Source organism: Muntiacus reevesi, chromosome 4 (genome assembly GCF_963930625.1).
Source record: "Muntiacus reevesi chromosome 4, mMunRee1.1, whole genome shotgun sequence".
NCBI classification, from domain to species: domain Eukaryota; kingdom Metazoa; phylum Chordata; class Mammalia; order Artiodactyla; family Cervidae; genus Muntiacus; species Muntiacus reevesi.
The window spans coordinates 27,407,836-27,427,985 of record NC_089252.1 but is presented as its reverse complement, the minus strand read 5'-3'; the positions used below and the strand labels follow the sequence as shown (position 1 = coordinate 27,427,985).

General features: G+C 40.3%; 1 protein-coding gene across 1 annotated transcript in view; it reads right to left on the bottom strand.

Annotated features, from left to right (window-relative positions):
• CDH2 (cadherin 2) overlaps positions 1–20,150 on the bottom strand; it is a 253,633-nt gene that overhangs the window by 200,124 nt on the left and 33,359 nt on the right. Inside the window, exon 2 of the mRNA XM_065932405.1 lies at positions 13,657–13,768. Within this exon, the coding sequence (XP_065788477.1) occupies positions 13,657–13,768 (112 nt within the window). The remainder of the gene's footprint in view (positions 1–13,656; positions 13,769–20,150) is intronic.

The following is a 20,150-nucleotide window of genomic DNA, read 5'->3' as shown; positions in this document are numbered from 1 at the left end:
TCAAGGCTATGGTTTTTCCAGTTGTCATGTACGGATGTGAGAGCTGGACCATAAAAAAAGCAGAGCACTGAAGAATTGGGGCTTTCGAACTGCAGTGCTGGAGAAGATTCATGACAGTCCCCGGGAAAGCAAGGAGATTAAACCAGACAATCTTAAAGGAAATCAACCCTGAACACTCTTTGGATGGACTGACGCTGAAGCTCCAATTCTCTCGCCACCTGATGCAAAGAGCTGACTCATAGGAAAAAAACTCTGATGCTGGGAAAGACTGAGAGCAGGAGGAGGAGGCCATAGAGGATGAGATGGTTGGATGGCATCACCGACTCAATGGACATGAGACAGTCCATGGGGTCTCGAAGAGTCGGACATGACTTGGCGACTGAACAACAACAAAAATACACTTATAAACAAACAATCTGAATACCAAAGGTAAGGTGATTCTTATACATTTCAACACACGTGCATATTGAAACCACCAGACATTATACATCAATAATCAGCAAAACAAAGGATGTACCTTGCTTAGCTTATTTAAATGGTTGCCTAGGAAAATAATAAATTATAATTATGATTTATGGGTTAAGTCATTAGGGCATTTAAATATCAAACTACTAAACTTCTGACAGTGTGGCACTAATAGGGATTGAGAGTTCACGCCATCTACTAATTTGCTAATCGTTAGTAAAGTGACAATACCATACTGGGGCTTCATCAGTTTGAGTAGTCAGTGTGAGATTACTTCATAAGGGAACATTTTCCTACAATATAAACGCAACAAGATGCTTTAATAAATGTCTTCGACATTGACAGAATAGATGACAAGTCAACAAAAGATGCCATGGCGAATCAAAGTGACTGAGCTGAAGGAATAATTACATATATGCATAATGTGAAAATCTGCAGGATTTAATTTCACAAAGGAATCAGGAGAACAAATATTCAGCTCTGTCAAATTTTTGCTCCAATCATCCCATGAAGGCGGCTCCTTATTTTTGCCCTTTAAAACCACACAGAAATGCTCCAAAGGAACAGTTATAATTTAAATAATTGCTAGAAATGGGGACTGTTTCCCCACTACCATAAGTAATAAGTGTGAGCTGGGCTCTGGTATTTTCCAAAGTAAAGCAGACAGACTTCCTTAGCCAGGAGAGAAAACAAATATTTGCTGAATACATGTTGGGAACACAAATACCCTCCTAGCTCTGAAAATTTCCACATCAACACTCTGTTAAATTTGTAATACCTGTTAACCTGAGAATAATTAATTTACAAAGAAATTCTGAAATAAAAGACAAAAGTGATAATGAACTTGCCCTTATTTGTTGGGCTTGAAAAATACCATTCAATGCACAGCGCAATAAGGTCAAGCGCAGCTGGGAAAGGAGAACTTCGGGGAGGCCAACTGATGTCAGAGGAAGATCATCGTAGCCTATTGGGTGCTTCCCCTCAGACAGAAATGCCCTTGGTTAGACTACAACATGAGCCAGTGAATGAAGGGGCCACGACAAGAGATTTCGACCCTAGGAATTAGAACTTACGGGCCATTTCCTGTGATGAAGTTTTGTTTGTTTGTTTTCTACCAGATAAGTGAAGAGGCTTGTCCTCCATGTATTAGCACTTTTTTAGAACTTAATAGTCTCCTCATCTGAGCATCTGGTAAACTAAATATTCAGATATTCAAAAACTAACAAGAATATAATGATAGTGGACCCAGATATGTTCCAAGTGTTGACATGAACAAAGGTTTCATCAACATCTATTTTAGAAGTTGATCCAAAATCTGTTCCAAAGACAGAAAGTGGGCTTCTACATAAAAAAAAAAAAAACACTAGAGAGAGGCAAGGTACAACCTCCAAAATATAACACCTCTAAAACCATCTGATCTATGTCTCTGTCATGTAAATACACACTACGGACCAACTATGGAAGTCAGGCAGAGACTACCTTTACTGGAGTCACCTGGAGTCCATCTGAAAAAACCTGAATGTATGAAAACTGATCATATTAAAAAAAAAAAAAAAAGAAACAGAAGGTTGGCAGAGTAGTCTCCTGTACTTTTTAACACAGACACTAGAAACAAAAGTTACACTCAAAAGAATAAGAGCATATGAAGAGTGCAGAGCCATGTCACAGTCAACTGAGAAGGTAGAGTGATTAAAATCTGATGAATTCCTATGTTACAGGGACACTTCCTCAGAGACTGGGAACCTTACAGGGAGGAGAAACCACCTCCATCACAAAGACTGACTGGCCGCTAGAGTGAGGCCCAAAGGAGGCATCAGTTCAGTTCAGTCGCTCAGTCGTTGCGACCCCATGAACCGCAGCACACCAGGCCTCCCTGTCCATCACCAACTGCCAGAGTCCACCCAAACCCATGTCCATTGAGTTGGTGATGCCATCCAACCATCTCATCCTCTGTCATCCCCTTCTCCTCCTGCCCATAATCTTTCCTAGCATCAGGGTCTTTTCAAATGAGTCAGCTCTTCGCATAAGGTGGCCAAACTATTGGAGTTTCAGCTTCAACATCAGTCCTGCCAATGAAGGACAAAGAAGCCATGGCCCGGTGCAAAGACACCTGTCTTCGCAATTCCACTCTTGAAACAACAGGGTATGATGATGCTTCCATTTGGGGGAAAAAAAGGGTAAAAGACATTTTTTTCCCCCAAATTACAGCAAACTAAAGCATCCACAGAAGGAACCACACTGTAGAAAGAAAAACAGTCCACATTGAAGAAAGAAAAATAACAGAATGAGGTGTCAGTGACTTGGCCCTTACAAGTGAGCAAACCCTCACCAGGGTGCCCTGCAAAAGATTCACTGAGGAATAATTAAAAAAGCAAACTTGAGAATCCTGAGACAGGGTTCAAATCACAGAGTTACCCAAATCCAAAAAACACTAATGAACAAACAAACAAAAAAACAGTGTTCACATCTCCAAATGCAATAAAAGATTCATTTCTGTTCTATCAATTTAGGGGATAACCATCTACTCAGATCTAAGTCCTCAAATGAAGACTTGTTGTAACAACTATAGATATGCTTTAATAAGATATACATCTTCTTAGAAATAGATGATTTCTATTTTCTGTTAAATTCATTTTTCAGCAGGAATGTCAAACACTAATAACTGGGGTGATCAAAATCCCGTTATTTATACCTACACATGTCTGCAATGCATCACAATAAACTGTGGAAAATTCTGAAAGAAATGGAAATACCAGACCACCTGACTTGCCTCTTGAGAAATCTGTATGCAGCAGGAAGCAACAATTAGAACTGGACATGGAACAATAGACTGGTTCCAAATAGGAAAAGGAGTGTGTCAAGGCTGTATATTGTCACCCTGCTTATTTAACTGCATCATGAGAAATGCTGCATGGATGAAGCACAAGCTGGAATCAAGATTGCCAAGAGAAATATCAATAACCTCAGAAGACAAATGACACCATCCTTACGGCAGAAAGTGAAGAAGAACTAAGGAACCTCCTGATGAAAGTGAAAGAGGAGAGTGAAAAAGTTGGCTTAAAACTCCACATTCAGAAAACTAAGATCATGGCATCTGGTCCCATAACTTCATGGCAAATAGATGGGGAAACAGTGGAAACAGTGACATACTTTATTTTTGGGGGCTCCAAAATCACTGCAGATGGTGACTTCAGCCATGAAATTAAAAGATGCTTACTCCCTGGAAGGAACACCATGACCAACCTAGACAGCATATTAAAAAGCAGAGACATTACTTTGCCAACAAAGGTCTGTCTAGTCAAGGCCATGGTTTTTCCAGTAGTCATGTATGGATGTGAGAGCTGGACTATAAAGAAAGCTGAGCACCGAAGAATTGATGCTTTTGAACTGAGGTGTTGGAGAAGACTCTTGGGAGTCCCTTGGACTACAAGGAGATCCAACCAGTCCATCCTAAAAGAGATCAGTCCTGAATATTCACTGGAAGGACTGATGTTGAAGCTCCAATACTTTGGCCACCTGATGCAAAGAGCTGACTCATTTGAAAAGACCCTGATACTGGGAAAGACTGAAGGCAGGAGGAGAAGGGGACACCAGAGGATGAAATGGTTGGATGGCATCACCGACTCAATGGAGATGAGTTTGAGTAAACTCTGGGAGTTGGTGACAGACAGGGAAGCCTGGCGTGCTGCGGTTCATGGGGTCGCTAAGAGTCATACACAACTGAGTGACTAAACTTAACTGAACTGAATGTCTGCAATGGGTCTTTTCTCCATTGCCTGATGTGGAGAAATCCTATTTTAAGAAAACCATAGACCATGAACTGAAATAAAATCTTAACGTTGTCTCAAAGTTGCTGTAGGCTGAAACTCATCAACTACTTTTTGATCATTTAAAAATTTAAAGAATGTGTGTGTGTGCCTGTGTATCTGTGTGTCTATATATTTGTGTATGTTGTGTACTCCACTGATTTAGCAGCTATTGTCACCCATAACTTACAGATGTTGTCATATGCCCCTCTGTCCAAATAAGGATTTATAACAAACACTGGCATTGATTGCTGGGGCTTCTATGTGTCTAGGTTGCCAGCTGGGGTCTCCAGATGGTGTTGATGTTAGGGCCTTTTTGCAAAAAAAAAAAAAAAAAAAAAAAAAAAAAAATTCTACTTATAGGTCTAACATGTGAGTTCAACAATCACTTTTTAAAGTGCAAGATGGTAAGCAGTTCATCTGAAAAACACCCACGAGTTTTTGTTAACCACAGTCTTATTAACAAGAGCCAACAGGATGATGGAGAGGTGCACAACGCCAAGTCCTCCCTGGGCTGCTCTAGTGCAGCATCTGAGTCAAAGGCAAGAAGGATGGCTCGGCAGCACAGGCAGGACTCAGAGGGTGTGTGTTCAGTCGTGGAGGGAAGCTCACTTTCCTCTGGTTGAAAGGGAAGGGTGAACCAGAATGTTCAAACTCCACTGAAGAAACGGTCTGATGTGCAGCCTGTGGCAGAGATTTCAGGAAAGGTGATGATGCTCAAGTATTTGAAGGATCTCTCAAGGTAAGTTTCCACTGCAAGCAGTTTGCCCATCTTGCTGACCAGCATTGCCCTGTTCCTTGAAAAAGACCTGGCATGTGATGAACAACCAAAAATACTTGTCGAACGAAAAATGATGAAATGAATGACCTCAGAGGAAAAGAGAACGCACTCGCTGCTCGGTGCGGTGCCAAATGACGAAACAGCACCAGCGGGTAAAGATTTTAGGAACATATGCTTCAGTTCAACTTTTTCAAAAATCGCTTTTTAACAGTGAGAGCTCTTCGGTGACAGAGCAGACTCTGTAAAGGAATGATCTCTTCCTCCTGGGGGGAGGGGACGAGCAGTGGTATTCTCGCAGAAGCTGGATAACCATCTGTCAAGGATGCTCCAGCAATGAAAACCCTGTTTACATCATTGAACACCACAAGGGTTTCATTTTTATCCTAGCTGCCATTTCTGAAGAGCAAACCTTCTGCTGATATAAAATCACCAAGCTGAAAGGAAGGATTTTTAAAACCCTTTCAGGAGTGACTCAACAAAAAGTGCAAGAGTGGTTCCCAAAAGTAGGTGCATAAGAACATCTGTGCGGCTCCTCTTAAGCACAGATTTCTAAGTCCCACATGATCGCATTTCTCTAGTCCACTCCAGGATATTGTCCTAGTAATTGTCTCCTCTCTCCTGCACCTTCACTTCCCCTTCCCCACTGGAGTCTTTGCCATCAACATGCAGCCATGTTGCATGGGATGTTACTCCCCCATCCTTAAAAATCATCCTCGTTTTTATTTTAAATTTTTAATTGGAGAATAATTGCTCCCCAATATTGTGTTGGTTTCTGCCATACATCAACACGATCAGCCACAGGTATACCTCTGCGCCCTCCCTCTCGAGACTCCCTCCCACGCCTACCCAATCCCACCCCTCTAGGTAGTCACAGAGCACCTGATTTGAGATCCCTGCGTCACACAGTAAATTCCACTGGCTATTTATTTAATTTTTTAATTCATTTATTTTTTAATTGAAGGGTAACTGCTTTACAGAATTTTGTTGACTTCTGATAAGTTAGCTATCTATTTTATATATGGTAATTTATATGTTTTCATGTTACTCTTTCAATTTGTCCCAACCTCTCCTTCCCCCACTGTGGCCACAAGTCTATTCTCCATTTCTGCCCTACCAAAAAAAAAACAAAAACAAAACACTATCCTCAGTTGAATCTGCTTCCCTCTCAATTGCCACTCAATTTCTCTTCGTCCTTCTAAAGGAAAACTCAATCTGTGGCCAGCTTCCCGCCTCCACCTAACTATAGAACACACCAGAATCGAACTCACCCAGTTACCAACATGCTGCAAAATCCATGGTGAATTCTCAGTTCTCATCTGAGCTGACACTTCAGCAGCTTGGGGTACAGAGGGTCACTCCCTCCTTTGAAATACAACTTCACTTGCCTTTGAAGGTACCACATCCTACTGAGTTTTCTCCTAACTCCCTCTGTTCACTCTTTTTCAGTCTTCATTACCTCTCTGTCTTTTGTCTTTCCAATCGTATCTTTAAGACAAGAAATCATAGGGGACTTCCCTGGTGGTCCAGGGTTAAGAATCCTCCTTCCAGTGCAGGGGACACAGGTTTGATTCCTAGTCAGGGAAGTTAAGAGCTCACATGCTGCAAGGCAACCAAGCCCATATGCCACAACGAAGACCCAGCACAGCCATATTTTTTTTTAATTAAGAAATCAAAACTGTAAAGGGATGAAACAGTTCCTGTATAAAATTTTAACAGCCACGTATCCCAAACATCTGAGACCCTACTCAAAAAACATCCAAATATTTTACAGGAAATGCCCACTATCATGTTGATAAAGGCATAAAACCAATCTTTGGGGTTTTTAAAAAACTTATTTTATTGAAGTAGAGTTTATTTACAACATTGTGTTAATTTCTACTTTACAGTGAAGTATTCAGTTATACACATATAAATATCTATACAGACAACCATATTCTTTTCCATGATGGTTTATAACAGGATATTGAATATAGTCCCCTGTGCTATACAGTGGGACCTTGTTTACCTCCATTCTGCCTCTTAATCCTGACTTCCTAATCCCAGAGTGCTGAAAGGCTCCATATGAAACCATTTCTTTCTTTCTTTGGGCTCTACCTCACACTTAGTGAAAATCCTTTTAGTGATTTCACCCTGCGTCATGACTGTCCTTCATACACTTAGAACTACCCACACTGCAGCCCAGACCACTCCACTAAACCCTAAACCTATATCAAAATGTCTTCATTTATCTTTGACATTCATCTCCACACACTCAAACCAACTCCTGATTATTCCCGTCACAGTGACTAACATTCTTCACAGGATTTGGACCAAATATCACAGAGTCATCCTTGACCCCTCTTTTCTCACACCATCCATTCAATCCATCAAACTCTGCCAGCTCGATTGCCAAAATATATTCCGAGAATAAAGTTGGGCTTCTATCTCCTACTACATACAAAAATGAACTCAAAACGGGTCAGTGACCTAAATAGAACTAAAATCATAAAACATCTTAGAAGAAAACATAGGAATAAATCTTTATGACCTTGAATTTTGCAACAGTTTCTTAGACATGACACCAAAAGCAAGAGCAACAAGAGGAAAAACAGGTAAGCTGTACGTTGTCAAAGTCAAAACCTTTTGTGCATAAAAGGATATTATCAAGAAAATGAAAAGACAGTCTAAAGAATGGGAGAAATATTTACAAGTCATCTATCTGATAAAGATCTAGTATCCAGAATATATATAAAAAAAAAACTTTAAAAATGAGAACCAAACAATTAAAATATGGGCAAAGGACCTGAACAGACATTTCTTCAAGGAAGATACACAAATGTCACACAGACTTTGCATTTGCAGTTCGCTGTTACTCTGAATGTTTCTCTCCCAGTTATCTACAGTACTTGAACCACCTGCAATATCAATTCTTACTCAAATGTCTCCTATACAATGACACTCCCCCTGACCATCCTATTTAAACAACAAAACCACACATTCTTCCAATTTGCCTTCTCTGTCTTATTTTTCTTCATAGCATCTAACATAAAGTAAATCTTATTTATTGTGTTTAGTTTCTACTCCCCACCAGAGGCTTACTATTTAGCCTAAAAGGACAGACAGAAAGGGGCCCTCAGATCTTAGGAGGGCAGATTTTAAACCATCCAGTGCCTGCTTGTTAACACGTCTGCATAGGTGAAGTGTGACTTTCTTCAACACAGATCTGGTTGCTACTTTGTGAGACAGCAGACCTCAGCTACTCCAAATTACTGAAGGCTATAAATAACTGCAAAAGGACTTAAAACAAAGAAGTGACCACCCAAACTGGCTTATCTTGGTTTGTAGGATTGCATTAAGAAACCTAGACCTAAAACACATCACATCAAAAGGGATATAAAAGAATGCCAAGTATTAAATAAAGTCTAAATGGTTATGATGAGAACAAGGATGAAATCTCTTAGTTCTTATGTTGATCTTACTATATACCTAATAGCTCTTAAAAAATAGCTGCCACAAGCTATTAAAAGTAAAAGCTCTCCACCCTAGAGAATCTACATGGCTGTGTTTCATTTGTAACTCCTAAGAGCCTATCATCAATATCCAAGAGAACCATCTGGAAACTTAACGCCTTTTTCTCACAGTTGGAAATCAGTGACTCAAATGACAAAAGAATCTGCTTGCAATACGGAAGACCCAGGTTCAATCCCCGGGTTGGAAGATCCCCTGGAGTAGGGAATAACAACCCACTCCACATTCTTGCCTGGAGAACCCCATGGACAGAGGAGCCTGGTGGGCTACAGTCCATGGTGTTGCAAAGAATCGAACACAACTGAACGACTAAGACACACACATAAAGTTAGCAAAAGGCTGTATAAACAAGATGCTTCTAACCCTACCTTTTAAGTATCTTAAGACATTTACACAAAACAATAAAAAAAAAAAAGATCTGTCAAAATGAAAAAGGCTAATTAAAACAAAAGCCAAGATTTCCTAACATATTAGTACAAGCCTGGAAAAAAGAAGATCTGCTTAAGATATAGCTGACTCCCAAATTAAGTAATGCATATCATACATGAGCAGTCAGATTATTTTTTTAAAAAAAAGTAGTGCAGTTGTATAGTCCTACTAAATAATAAAAATGATTTCAGTACTGATATCTGAAGATACCATATGACAGCTTCCTCCCAGAGTGTTAATGCAGAGGGGAGCCTCAGTCAGTAAGTAAACTAATTTAAATCAAATTCTATCTAGTTGAAAATAGTCATCATGGGCTGCCCAGAGTTGGTGAGTCTGAATGCATTACTAAAGAGCTTCTTGGTAATTGCAGGTTGCTATTTATGTTGACCAGAGTCGGAGGAGTTTACTTAAGCGAGATGTCTAAGCATACAGACCACCAGTGCAAAACATACAGGAAAATCACTCATAACATCCACACTAAAAACAGCCTAGATGCTCTGTGATGTTGCAGTGTGGTTGTTATTTCCTAGTGTCAGATGCACCGTTGGTGACAGAATGAAAATTTATGACTTCAGTTATTTTATTTTCAAGTAATGTGCTACCACAAGAGATTCTTTCTAGCTCAGTGGAGTGTAAGTTAAATATTTGAGACTAAATATTATTTTCAAAAGCCCTAAATTTCTGCTTGTAAACAGGTATGCACAAAAAATACTCATGGTGACAATCATCAGAAGATATTTTTTAATCACAGGGGGACCCCATGGACTGTAGCCTGCCAGGTTCCTCTGGCCATGTAATTCTTCAGCCAAGAATACTGGAGCAGGTAGCCATTCCCTTCTCCAGAGGCTCTTTCTGACTCAGGAATAGAACCCAGGTCTCCTGCACTGTAGGCAGATTCCTCACTGTCTGAGTCACCAAGCAAGCCCTGCCTTAGAGTCACCAATTCCCAAATGTGTCTAATAACACAAAAGCCATGGTGCTAAGTGGGAAATAAAGACCAGTTCTAAGATAGACTTGTCACAAGATACACGGACAGGTAGGCTAGCTCATAGTCTTCCCTGTGTTACTCCATAATGTCTTTTTTTAATTCATCATTAGCATCATCACTAAATTGTATCAGAAACCTGAGTTCTAATTCCAAATCTGTAGCTGACAATCTAAAGCACTGTATAATCATGGGAAAAGCCTATATCTCTCTGAGCTCCAATTTGCTTATCTATAAAATGAAGAGGTTGGCAAGAAACGCTTTTAAAACAGAATAGAAAAATGCAAGGCAAAAATGATGACCTAAACATATTAAAATTGATCCTAACTTACAAAAGGCAAACCCAGAGGGTACCATGGGATTTAAAAAGAGGAATGTTTTTCATCTAGGGGAAGTAGGAAAATGAAAAACATTGTAAAATTCAGTGGTTATGAGGATGGAGTAAAGAACAAACATACTTTTAACCATGAAAAGAGTTCTACAAAAATGTAAAACAAACAAACAAACAAACAAATCCATTACCTTTGGCCTAGGAATTTTACTTTTGAACACAAATCTCCAAAGAAAATATCCGTAAAGAAAAATCAAAGTTTGCTAAAAAAGAATCTCCATAGCAGCACAATATGTATAAGAGAAAAATTGGAAACAACCTGTAAGTTCAAAAATAGAGGCACAGTTAAGCAAAATCTGGTTTTGCTAACAAAATGGAACAGAGGCCTGGATAGCCACTTTTTTTTTTTAAGCACTGAACATTTTTTTTCAAAAGAGTGGAAATATTTGACATGATATAATAGGTAATGTGAAGGTTGATCACAAAATACCTTTGCCCTCTTTATGATCTTACCAAAAACTCACTGATGAAAACCAGAACAGAAATTGGAGGCATGGAACTAGCTTACTGGGTCCATTCTTTCTATGAAATTCATTACAACAGCAGAAAATAGGAGGGGCAGGTGGGGAGAAGAGAATGCTCTTCAGACAAGAGTTCAGCTTTTCTAACATAACTCTAACATCTTCTCTCTCCCTCTAATGCTTCATGTTTTTCAAGCACTTTCAAAAAGATTGTGACTTCACTGTTTGAAGAAGAATCGGTATTGATGGCCCTTATACACCTGAAAGTTAAACTACTGTACAAGGTCTAGTGAACCAGAAATCTACTCTACAAAACCATTCTATACCTATGTTTGGACAATGGTCCTCCTCTCCCCAAAAGTCATCAGGGGGAAATGAAAGAAAGCATCAAAGGTTAGGAGTTACAATTTCAAAAGGCTTTTAGACTATAACCTTAATAAGATAGAAATCTGCCACAAGGCAAATGCCTTGGAAAACTGCTGCATATTTATTATGCACAATTACTTATTTCCTTAAACACCATAAATCACAAAACCATGGCCAAGGTGATCACTCTGGTTGGCCCAGCAGCAGATTACTCTCAGCTTTAGAATATACATGGTGAATGCACTTAGCACAGAACATAGAATTCATGAACATAATTATGACTTGGTATTTATTTGGGTTAAGTGTACACAGCCACTTTTGAATTATCACGTCACTAAAAACTCCAAACAGTTATTAACAGAAACTTTAAAAAGAAAAAAAAAAAAGGGAAAATTTTTCTCAGTAATGATTCTCCCAAATACACATAAGTGGTGACAACACTCTTGTAGAAAGCAATGGTGACGTTTCACAAAAATCTTCCTCCTTCTAAAAGAATAGTTTTTTTAATGAGTCAATATTATGAACCTTATGTTTGAAGCATTAAGATGCTGGTGTCTGTTAACATATTTTATGAATGATAAAGAGAAAAAGTAATGATGTGTCAGAAGAGAAAGAACTTTATTAGAAAGCCTAAAAGATCAAAATGGTAACAACTAGGTATACCAAGCGTGGAGAAATTCTACCAGAGACTGTCATGTCAGACTTCCCCCAGCGATTGTTAGGGCACAGAGTCAAAAGTATTCTCAATCTTTTATACTGACAACTCTAGAAAAGTCCCAAGTTTCTAGGTTATACTAAAATGATAATGGCAATCAGTTATGCTGAGTTTCGTCACCAGCATGATCTAATAATTTAAAAACAGGCTTTCATTTTCAAAACTATTCAGCATAGCAGCATATTTCACCTTAAATCAATGGCTTCCAGAGACAGACCATGTATTTATTCTTAACCAGCAAATTTCAACAAGCTTTTAGAAGAAGGAACTAGGAGAAGGAATTATCCACTTGAGAATGAATCTCAAAAGTAAAATGTAAAAATGCAAACAATTCCAGTGAAATTTTTGATCTGGAGAAATTACTCTCTAGGATTTTATCAAAATATGTTTCAGCATTCAAATACTACTTAAGATCACATAGGTAGGTCCTAAGATGCCACATAATAATTTACAGATTTGAAGAAGATGAAAAATGTGCAGAACTCTGAGACTTGTATTAAATTTTTAAAAAAATCTATACACTTTGATTTGAATTAAACCTCTATTGCATCAACCATTAGCAACTAGATGAGATAGCAATTCAGCATTGAGACAGACTGGTTTAATATTTACTCATTAAAATATCATGTGATGAGAAAGGGATGGGAGGATGTCTTAAAAATAACTTCAGAAAGATCACATATGTGTGAGCAAATCACAATCAGAACAGAAATGAAAATAAAAGGATAACCGGCAACAAGGAACTTCAGTAGCTAAGGGGCTATTTACATTTCAAAGTCCTCTGTCTATGGTATTCTTAAGTATGATACCACAAAGGTCTGTCAGAGCGACAGAGTCTTCAATTAAGGCTATGTGCAATACAGGCCTGTGTCAATTAATTAGTTGAGGTTGCACAGATTTTCTGAAAGTGGCTATCTAAAACAGCCTCAGATATATGCACGATTTGTGGGGAATTAGAATTTAAATACAACTTTCTAATCAATTCTTCCTGCTTTCCCATTTCTATGACATTTTGTGTGATGATAAATAAGTCCATAAAAATATGACTAACCAAAATTTTATTTGCTTTCAATTAGAGGTAACAGAAGGGGCTTTCAATTTTGCTTTCGATTTCAACTTTTACTTAGATTTTATCTAGACTTATTGGCAAGAATTTTCATATGATATCCATCAATATAATGAATCTCATCCATATTAGATAGGAGATGAGTCTATATTGGAAATTCATATGTATTACAACTAAATCAGCTATCCAGTAATTTCTAGTAAACAATGGCATAATAAAAATACAGATTTCATGCTTTTGCCTTGAGATTTTACCTGCTAAATCTGCTCATTATAATTTTGCTAAATGTTAGTTTGACATGTCTTAGCAATTCTTTGATTTGCAATACTAAGTAGATGATGGCTGTAAATAATGTTTAAACCAGCAGAATCAGATATTTGGTAAATATGATCTTTTACTGGAAGCAAAATGTAGGCAGAAAATGGTAAAAATTAACTGGGTGATGGTTTCCACCATAAATGAAAAATGGAAGAGGTTTTCAGGAGATCAGGAGCCTTCTAGTTGTGTACATAAGAGATTTATGAGCTCGTCTGTAATCCTAAAATAAAGTCCCTACAGTCTCATTATAGGGACTGTGAAAAATTCATACTTGTACGGTGGAGATCATTTAGAGGCTTTTTAACAGTGAACGGTATTTCAGGAGCACTGGCGCTGCATGTACAAATGTATCTTTGGAGGCCGTACCATTGAGAAGGGGCTGTCCTTCCAGCACATCCCGGGACAAGACTGCACTGTAAACATCTTCAGGAAATCCAGTCTTGCATAACGCGATCTCCCCAGAAGCCTCCACGGAAGCCTGCAACACAACGAAAAAAATGTGTGCCGTGATCGCCACCTCCTTCAACAGAGAAACATCCCACTTGGCATAAAGCCTCGCTTTTCCCACTATTTTGTACAAATAACCCCTTTGTTTTCGGAGTGGTTACAATTAGAACGCAGAGGGCAAAGGGTTAATCTTTTTGATAACTGGAGTAGAAGAAACAAATCCCACTTGTCTTAAACAGCAAAATTGAAATAATGCACATTCCAGGATCTTCTCAGGACTGAACATTTCCATTAAAATGGTCATTGTGAATGAAAAACTCTCAAGTGAAGCTGAGGGGGGAGAAGTGAGGTTGAGGGGACAGCCAGAGAGTTTTGAGACTCCATAGATCACCATCACTAACTCAACTTTTCAAGAAAAATGTACACATTCCAGCATATTGATTTGTATATTCTCATCTAATTCTCTATGAAGTTTGTTTCAATATGTTCCTGAACTAAAAAAACAAAATGGTGATGTATTTACTGCAGGGTACAAAGTGTTTTATACCAAGTAAAACCAAGCAACTGAAAGTATATATTTCTCTAGACTCACGGACATAGAAAGAAAACAAACACGGTTACCAAAGGGGAAAGGCAGGGGAGGGATAAATTAGGAATTTGAGATTAACAGATACCCACTACTATATATAAAACAGACAAGAAGGACCTACTGTAAGCACAGAGAACTATATTCAATATCTTCTAATAACCTACAATAGGCTTCCCTGGTGGCTCAGATGGTAAAGAATCTGCCTGAAATGTAGGAGACCCAGGTTCAATCTCTGGGTTGGGAAGATCCCCTGGAGAAGGGAATGGCAACCCACTCCAGTATTCTTGCCTGGAGACTCTTCATGGACAGAGAAGACTGGCAGGCTACAGTCCAAAGGGTCACAAAGAGCTGGACATGACTGAGCAACTAGCAATTTCAATAACCTATAATGGAACAGAGTTTGAAAAAGAATATGTAAACTGAATCACTTTGCTGTATAGCTGAAACTAACACAACATTGTAAATCAACTATCCTTCAGTTAAAAAAGGAAAGTGTATTTTTCTCTAATTTGAGAGCAAGGACACATTAAAAATGTAAATAAAGATTAATACAATTATGTTTCCTTTTTATACTCAAAAATTAGAAAGTTTCTATCTCTTGCCATCTTCCTCCCTCTCATCACACATACCCAGTAGGCTTAAAACTCAGTCATACCAAGTGCTATCCACCTACCCCTCTGAGTTAATTTCCTCACTACTTCCCTTTCTTTCCTACTTCCTACTGACATCATCAAAGGATGATTAAGCCTCAGTAGAACACAGGCATCATTTGCATTAATTATAAAAACCTTTGGGAGGTGGGAGGGAGGTTCAAGAGGGAAGGGACCTATATATACCTATGACTGATTCATGTTGATGTATGGCAGAAGTCAACACAATATTGTAAAGCAATTATCCTTCATTTAAAAGTAAATAAATTATTTAAAATAATCTTCACTCGGCCCTGATGGGAATCCAAATACAGGAGGAAGCGAGTGGACAGAAGCTGCCCGAGGGAGCAGCTTAATTTCAAAGTTAAGGAGGGGCTTAAACTTCAAAAGCTGCAGGGCCAGCCTTGTGAGCAGTCTGCACTGCAGAGAAGAACCAGAAATTGGGAGGAAGGAGAAAGGGAGACCCCAGAGATAGAGAGACCTCAAAGCAATTGTCTGAAGGAAATCATACAATGCAGATTCACAATTGAAGGACTTCCTGGGTGATGCATGGGAAGTGTTGCAGACACTGAAGTCGCAAGAATCCAAACTGATCTAAAATGTAAACAGTTCTTTTCAGATTTGAGAAAAACAAGGAAAAAAGGACATGGGCTTTGCTAATCTCTCTGTATCTAATCTCAAGAATGTATTAGGAGCAACAGGGAGATATTAGATCAGACCCACCAAAGTAACAAAAATTATTAAGTCTGTTATGGGCAAGAAAAGATTGTCTCAAATCAAGGGTACAGAGCAATCAACCCCTTCACAGAGGTATCAGTGGATGCAGCTACAGTCAGCATGAAAAATTCTAGTAAAGATAACAGTAGCATATCCTGCAGGTATATTCTTGGTAAAGTCTCCCATGGGTGCCCTAGCCAACATGTGTAGGAATGTTCACTTCAGCACAGTCATAACTGCAAGACCTAGAAACTACCTAAACGCCCATCAATAGTGGACCAAAAGATTTTCACTTAGTCAAGGAGAAAATAGCATTAAAATGGAAGAATTAGAGCTACATTTATCCACAAGGTTCCATCGCAAAACAGATACTCAGTTACTTTAACTTTCATGTAAGGTTGAGAGAGAAATTTAACTATAAATCAACCTAGGAATGACTATTATCTTTAGTAAGTTTAGAAATCTATTTATAAAACATTCCAAAATCAGATTGGTACCAAGATACACTGCAGTCTAAATCTTTACAAACCAAAAGCAAAAACCCAAAGCATGACTGATGACAGTTTTTATATATAAGACTTAAATTCAAAAGGTAATGTAATACATATGTAGTAAGAATATAAAAATATACTAGGAACTGATAAGCACCAAATTTAGGAGAGTGGCTACCCCAGGGAAGGCGAGTGAGGAGGAGCACCAGAAAGAATCCTACAGGCAGCTTTGATTTTATTTGTCATAATTCATTTCTTTCCAACAGAATCTAAAGCAAACAGGGTAAAATGTGAAGGTGTGCATAGGCACAGAATGATAGGTATGTATCATCTCCTATATACCCTGCCTGCTCTGCATATTTCAAAATGAGAAAGATAATATCTAGGGCTCTCTGATCGGTAAGAACTTGGGCTTTCAATAATCATCAAGTTTGGGACACTGGGTGATATTTTGCTATTTGCCAGCTGCAGATATCCAGCCATTCATCCTGGGCCTGACACAGAGTAAGACTACTAGTTAGTTTTTATTTAGGCTAACGATAACAAATAAAGAGAAGTCCCAGGTTCACCACAGCAATTGGACCAATGTGTTGTAAACCTGTGACCCAGTGATAGGTTAGGCGCCAGGGGCCTCTTGATCTTCAGTCCTCCTGCTACAGATGGGGGCCAGGGCGGGGATCCAACCCCAGGAGGTGGATGAGAGGAGAGGGGAGAGCAGGACAGAAGCAAACAAGGGTCACACTCCTTCCTGGGGGGTGGGGTCAGGGCAGCATGCGGTTTTCTAGGTTGAGCTCTCAGAGGTCAATGAAATCTACAGACTAGTGGAAGTCTGTCATCTCTTATTTAACTCCACTCCTAGTGTCTTATTTTCCAATGGACCTGCCCTAAGCGCGTGTATGTTCAGTCATTCCATCGTGTCTGACTCCCTACGACCCCATGAACTGCAGCCCTCCAGGCTCCTCTGTCTGCAGGATTTTCCAGGCAAGAATACCCGAGTGGGTTGCCATTTCCTCCTCTAGGAGATCTTCCTGACCCAGGGACTGAACCTGCATCTCCTATTTCTCCTGCGTTGGCAGACAGATTCTTTACCACTGAGCCGCTTGGGGAGCCCTCCGCCCCAGGTGAGTGCTAAGTTGCTAGAGTGTGTCTGACATTGTCCAACCCTATGGACTGTAGCCTGGCAGGTTCCTCTGTCCATGGGATTCTCCAGACAAGAACATTGGAGTGGGTTGCCATTTCCTTTTCAGGGGATCTTCCTGACCTAGGGATTGAATCCTCATCTCTTTCCTCTCCTGCATTGGCAGGCGGGTTCTTTATCAGCTGAGCCAGCACCAGGCTTCTGGAAAGGGCCAGATAGTAAATATTTGAGGCTTTTCAGGCCACAGAGTCTCCATGGCTCTGCTGTCATAGTGCAAAAGTGGGTAAATGAATAAATGTGGCTCTGCTCATTCAAATAAAACTTCATTCATGGATACCAATAATGAAATTTCATGTAATTCTCAAGTGTCCAAAAGTAGTATTCTCTTCATGATTTTTTAAAAAGCATTTTAAAACTTGAAAAAGATTCCTGGCCCCAAATCTGGCATCGAGACTGAAGTTTGTGGATCCCCAGACTAGAAAGTTAAGTTTTATAAAACATGGCCATCTCCCTTAATTCTCACAGTAGCCCCCTGAGGGGAGTGAAAAGAGCTGCAGTTTATAAATGAGCAAAGAGATGCTCACTCAAAGGTGAATACCCACGCTCTCACCTCCAGGAAGAGGAAGAGGCAAGATTCTAACCCTGAAGGCTTTTGCCAAGTAGGACAAATAATTACAATTCTTTGCAGAAACATATACTGAGTGTCCACTTGCCAGAAACAGAAGGAAACATTGCCCTGCCCTTAAGAAGTTCAAGGTTTCAAGTGAGAGCAAAGGAGAGATGATTGCAATAGAAAGCGGCAAGTCAGAGGTAGCAGGATGCAGAGGGGGGTGGACAGAGCCCAGGGCAGGGATCTGGGGGCCTCCAGAGATCCCAGGAGGAGCCAGGCAAGGGGATGGGGTGCGGGGAAACCATCCCAGGCAGTCACTGCTCGAGCCAGAACGAGGCAGCAAGAAACAGCACACTGCCTGGGGAATGACAATGAGTTCTGTGTCACTGGAGTCTAAGAAGCAAGGCAGGGAGTCAAAAGTTGAGGCTGGTGAGTTAGAGGAGGTTAGCTCAGAGATGACTGGGGGCTTGGGGTTATTCTGTTGGCTGGGGAGAACCAGGCATGTGTGTCCAACACAGGCAGACTGTGTTTGATAGAGAACTTTCTGATGCTTCGTGGAAAACGTGTGTGTGTGTATATGGGTGGGACAACGAGTGACAGGTTGGGGACAAGTTAGGGCACAGATGTGAATCAGGCAGGGGCTGCAGGACTGAGAAAAGGGGTGACTGCATCAATATGCAGACAGTTACAAATGATGCATCGGGCTCCGTGAGGGCAGGGCCTCAGAGCGGAAGGGTGGGAGGGAGGGAGGGAAGGAAGGAAGGAGGAGGTTTTGCCCTCCTCCGTGTTTCCAGCTGGGTGACCGTGGACATGAGTGGCACAAACTAAGAAAGCTAATCGCAAAATTATAACGTCAGGAAGAAAGTGCTAAAGCAGCAGAAAAAGATGATAAATCTGCCTGTGGAAATCAAAGAAGCTGCAGTGACATTTAGGCGCTGTCTTTAAAGATGATTAAAAATTTGCCAGAAGAAAAGAGAAGGAAGTGGGAAAGGGCATCCCAGGCGAAAGGTGCAGCAGAGACAAAGGCCCTGTTGATTTATATCGAGCGAGCAGTCAACCCAAACAACGCAGAGCTTTTCCACCAGGCAAGTGGTGAGTCGTGGCTTCAGTTTCTTTGCTCTGATTTGGGGCCCCAAGGGGCAGCAATTACATTTAACCCTCCAAGATTTTATCTCGATAAATTAATAACTCCATCCAGATTTAGTCTTGACTCCTGTCTGCATCACCCCAATGTCTTCACAGCGATGCTGCTCAGAATCTAAAGACAGGGCGTGATGCATGCCCAGACACGGCCCTTCCCACCTACCCAGGCTCTTGGAGGGGCAGCTCAGGTTTTCAACATGCCAGAGTGCCTGAGCTTGAATCCTGCCCATCTGGAGTAGGAAATGGAAACCCACTCCAGTATCCTTGCCTGGAAGACCCCATGGACAGAGGAGGCTGGCAGGGTATAGTCCATGCGGTCGCCAAGAGTGAGGCATGACTGAGCACACACAACTCAGAAGTCCCAGTTCCCCATGTTGTGTATAATGAGACAGCACCCACTCAGAGGGTGGGTGTGAGGATTACACAAGACAATGTGTAAAGCGCTTAGAATAGTGTCTGACAACTGGCTATTTGATGCATTAGCCATTACTAATAACAGTATTAATACTCTCATGACAACATGGCTCTACCTCGTGGTCTGTCTGTCCTAAGACCCAGTTATTCCTAAACTTACTCAGCATAGCAAGTCATCCGGGAGAGTCGCCAAAATTTCTGATTCCTGGGCCCTGACCCAAGATTCACTAAAACGTAACCTCAAGAGATGTGGTGGATAAACTGGGGGATAAGGTGGTGGATGACAAGTGCCCATGTAGCAATGGGAGCGGCCCACATATTCAGCCCAATGCCTCCGTCTCCCCAATCCTTTCTGAACTCCACATACGGACATTCTTGCCTTTCTGCCCCAGTCTCCAAGCTGAATATCTTTACCACAAAAGAGAATAAAGAAACAATTATTTCTCTTCTGAAAAATTTCACGCTGTCTCCTAGCCACTGTGTACATCTGAAAATGAAATTTTCCAGCCAACCTGTCCTCATTACTGGTTGGAGAATTCTGCCCCAGGTCAGCATGGGGTCCTCTCTTCCTTTATCTGATCACCACATCCTCTGAATTTGGCTTTTCTTTTAATTGGGACATTATCCCATCCCCAGTTCACTAGTAATTTCCCTAGTTCTC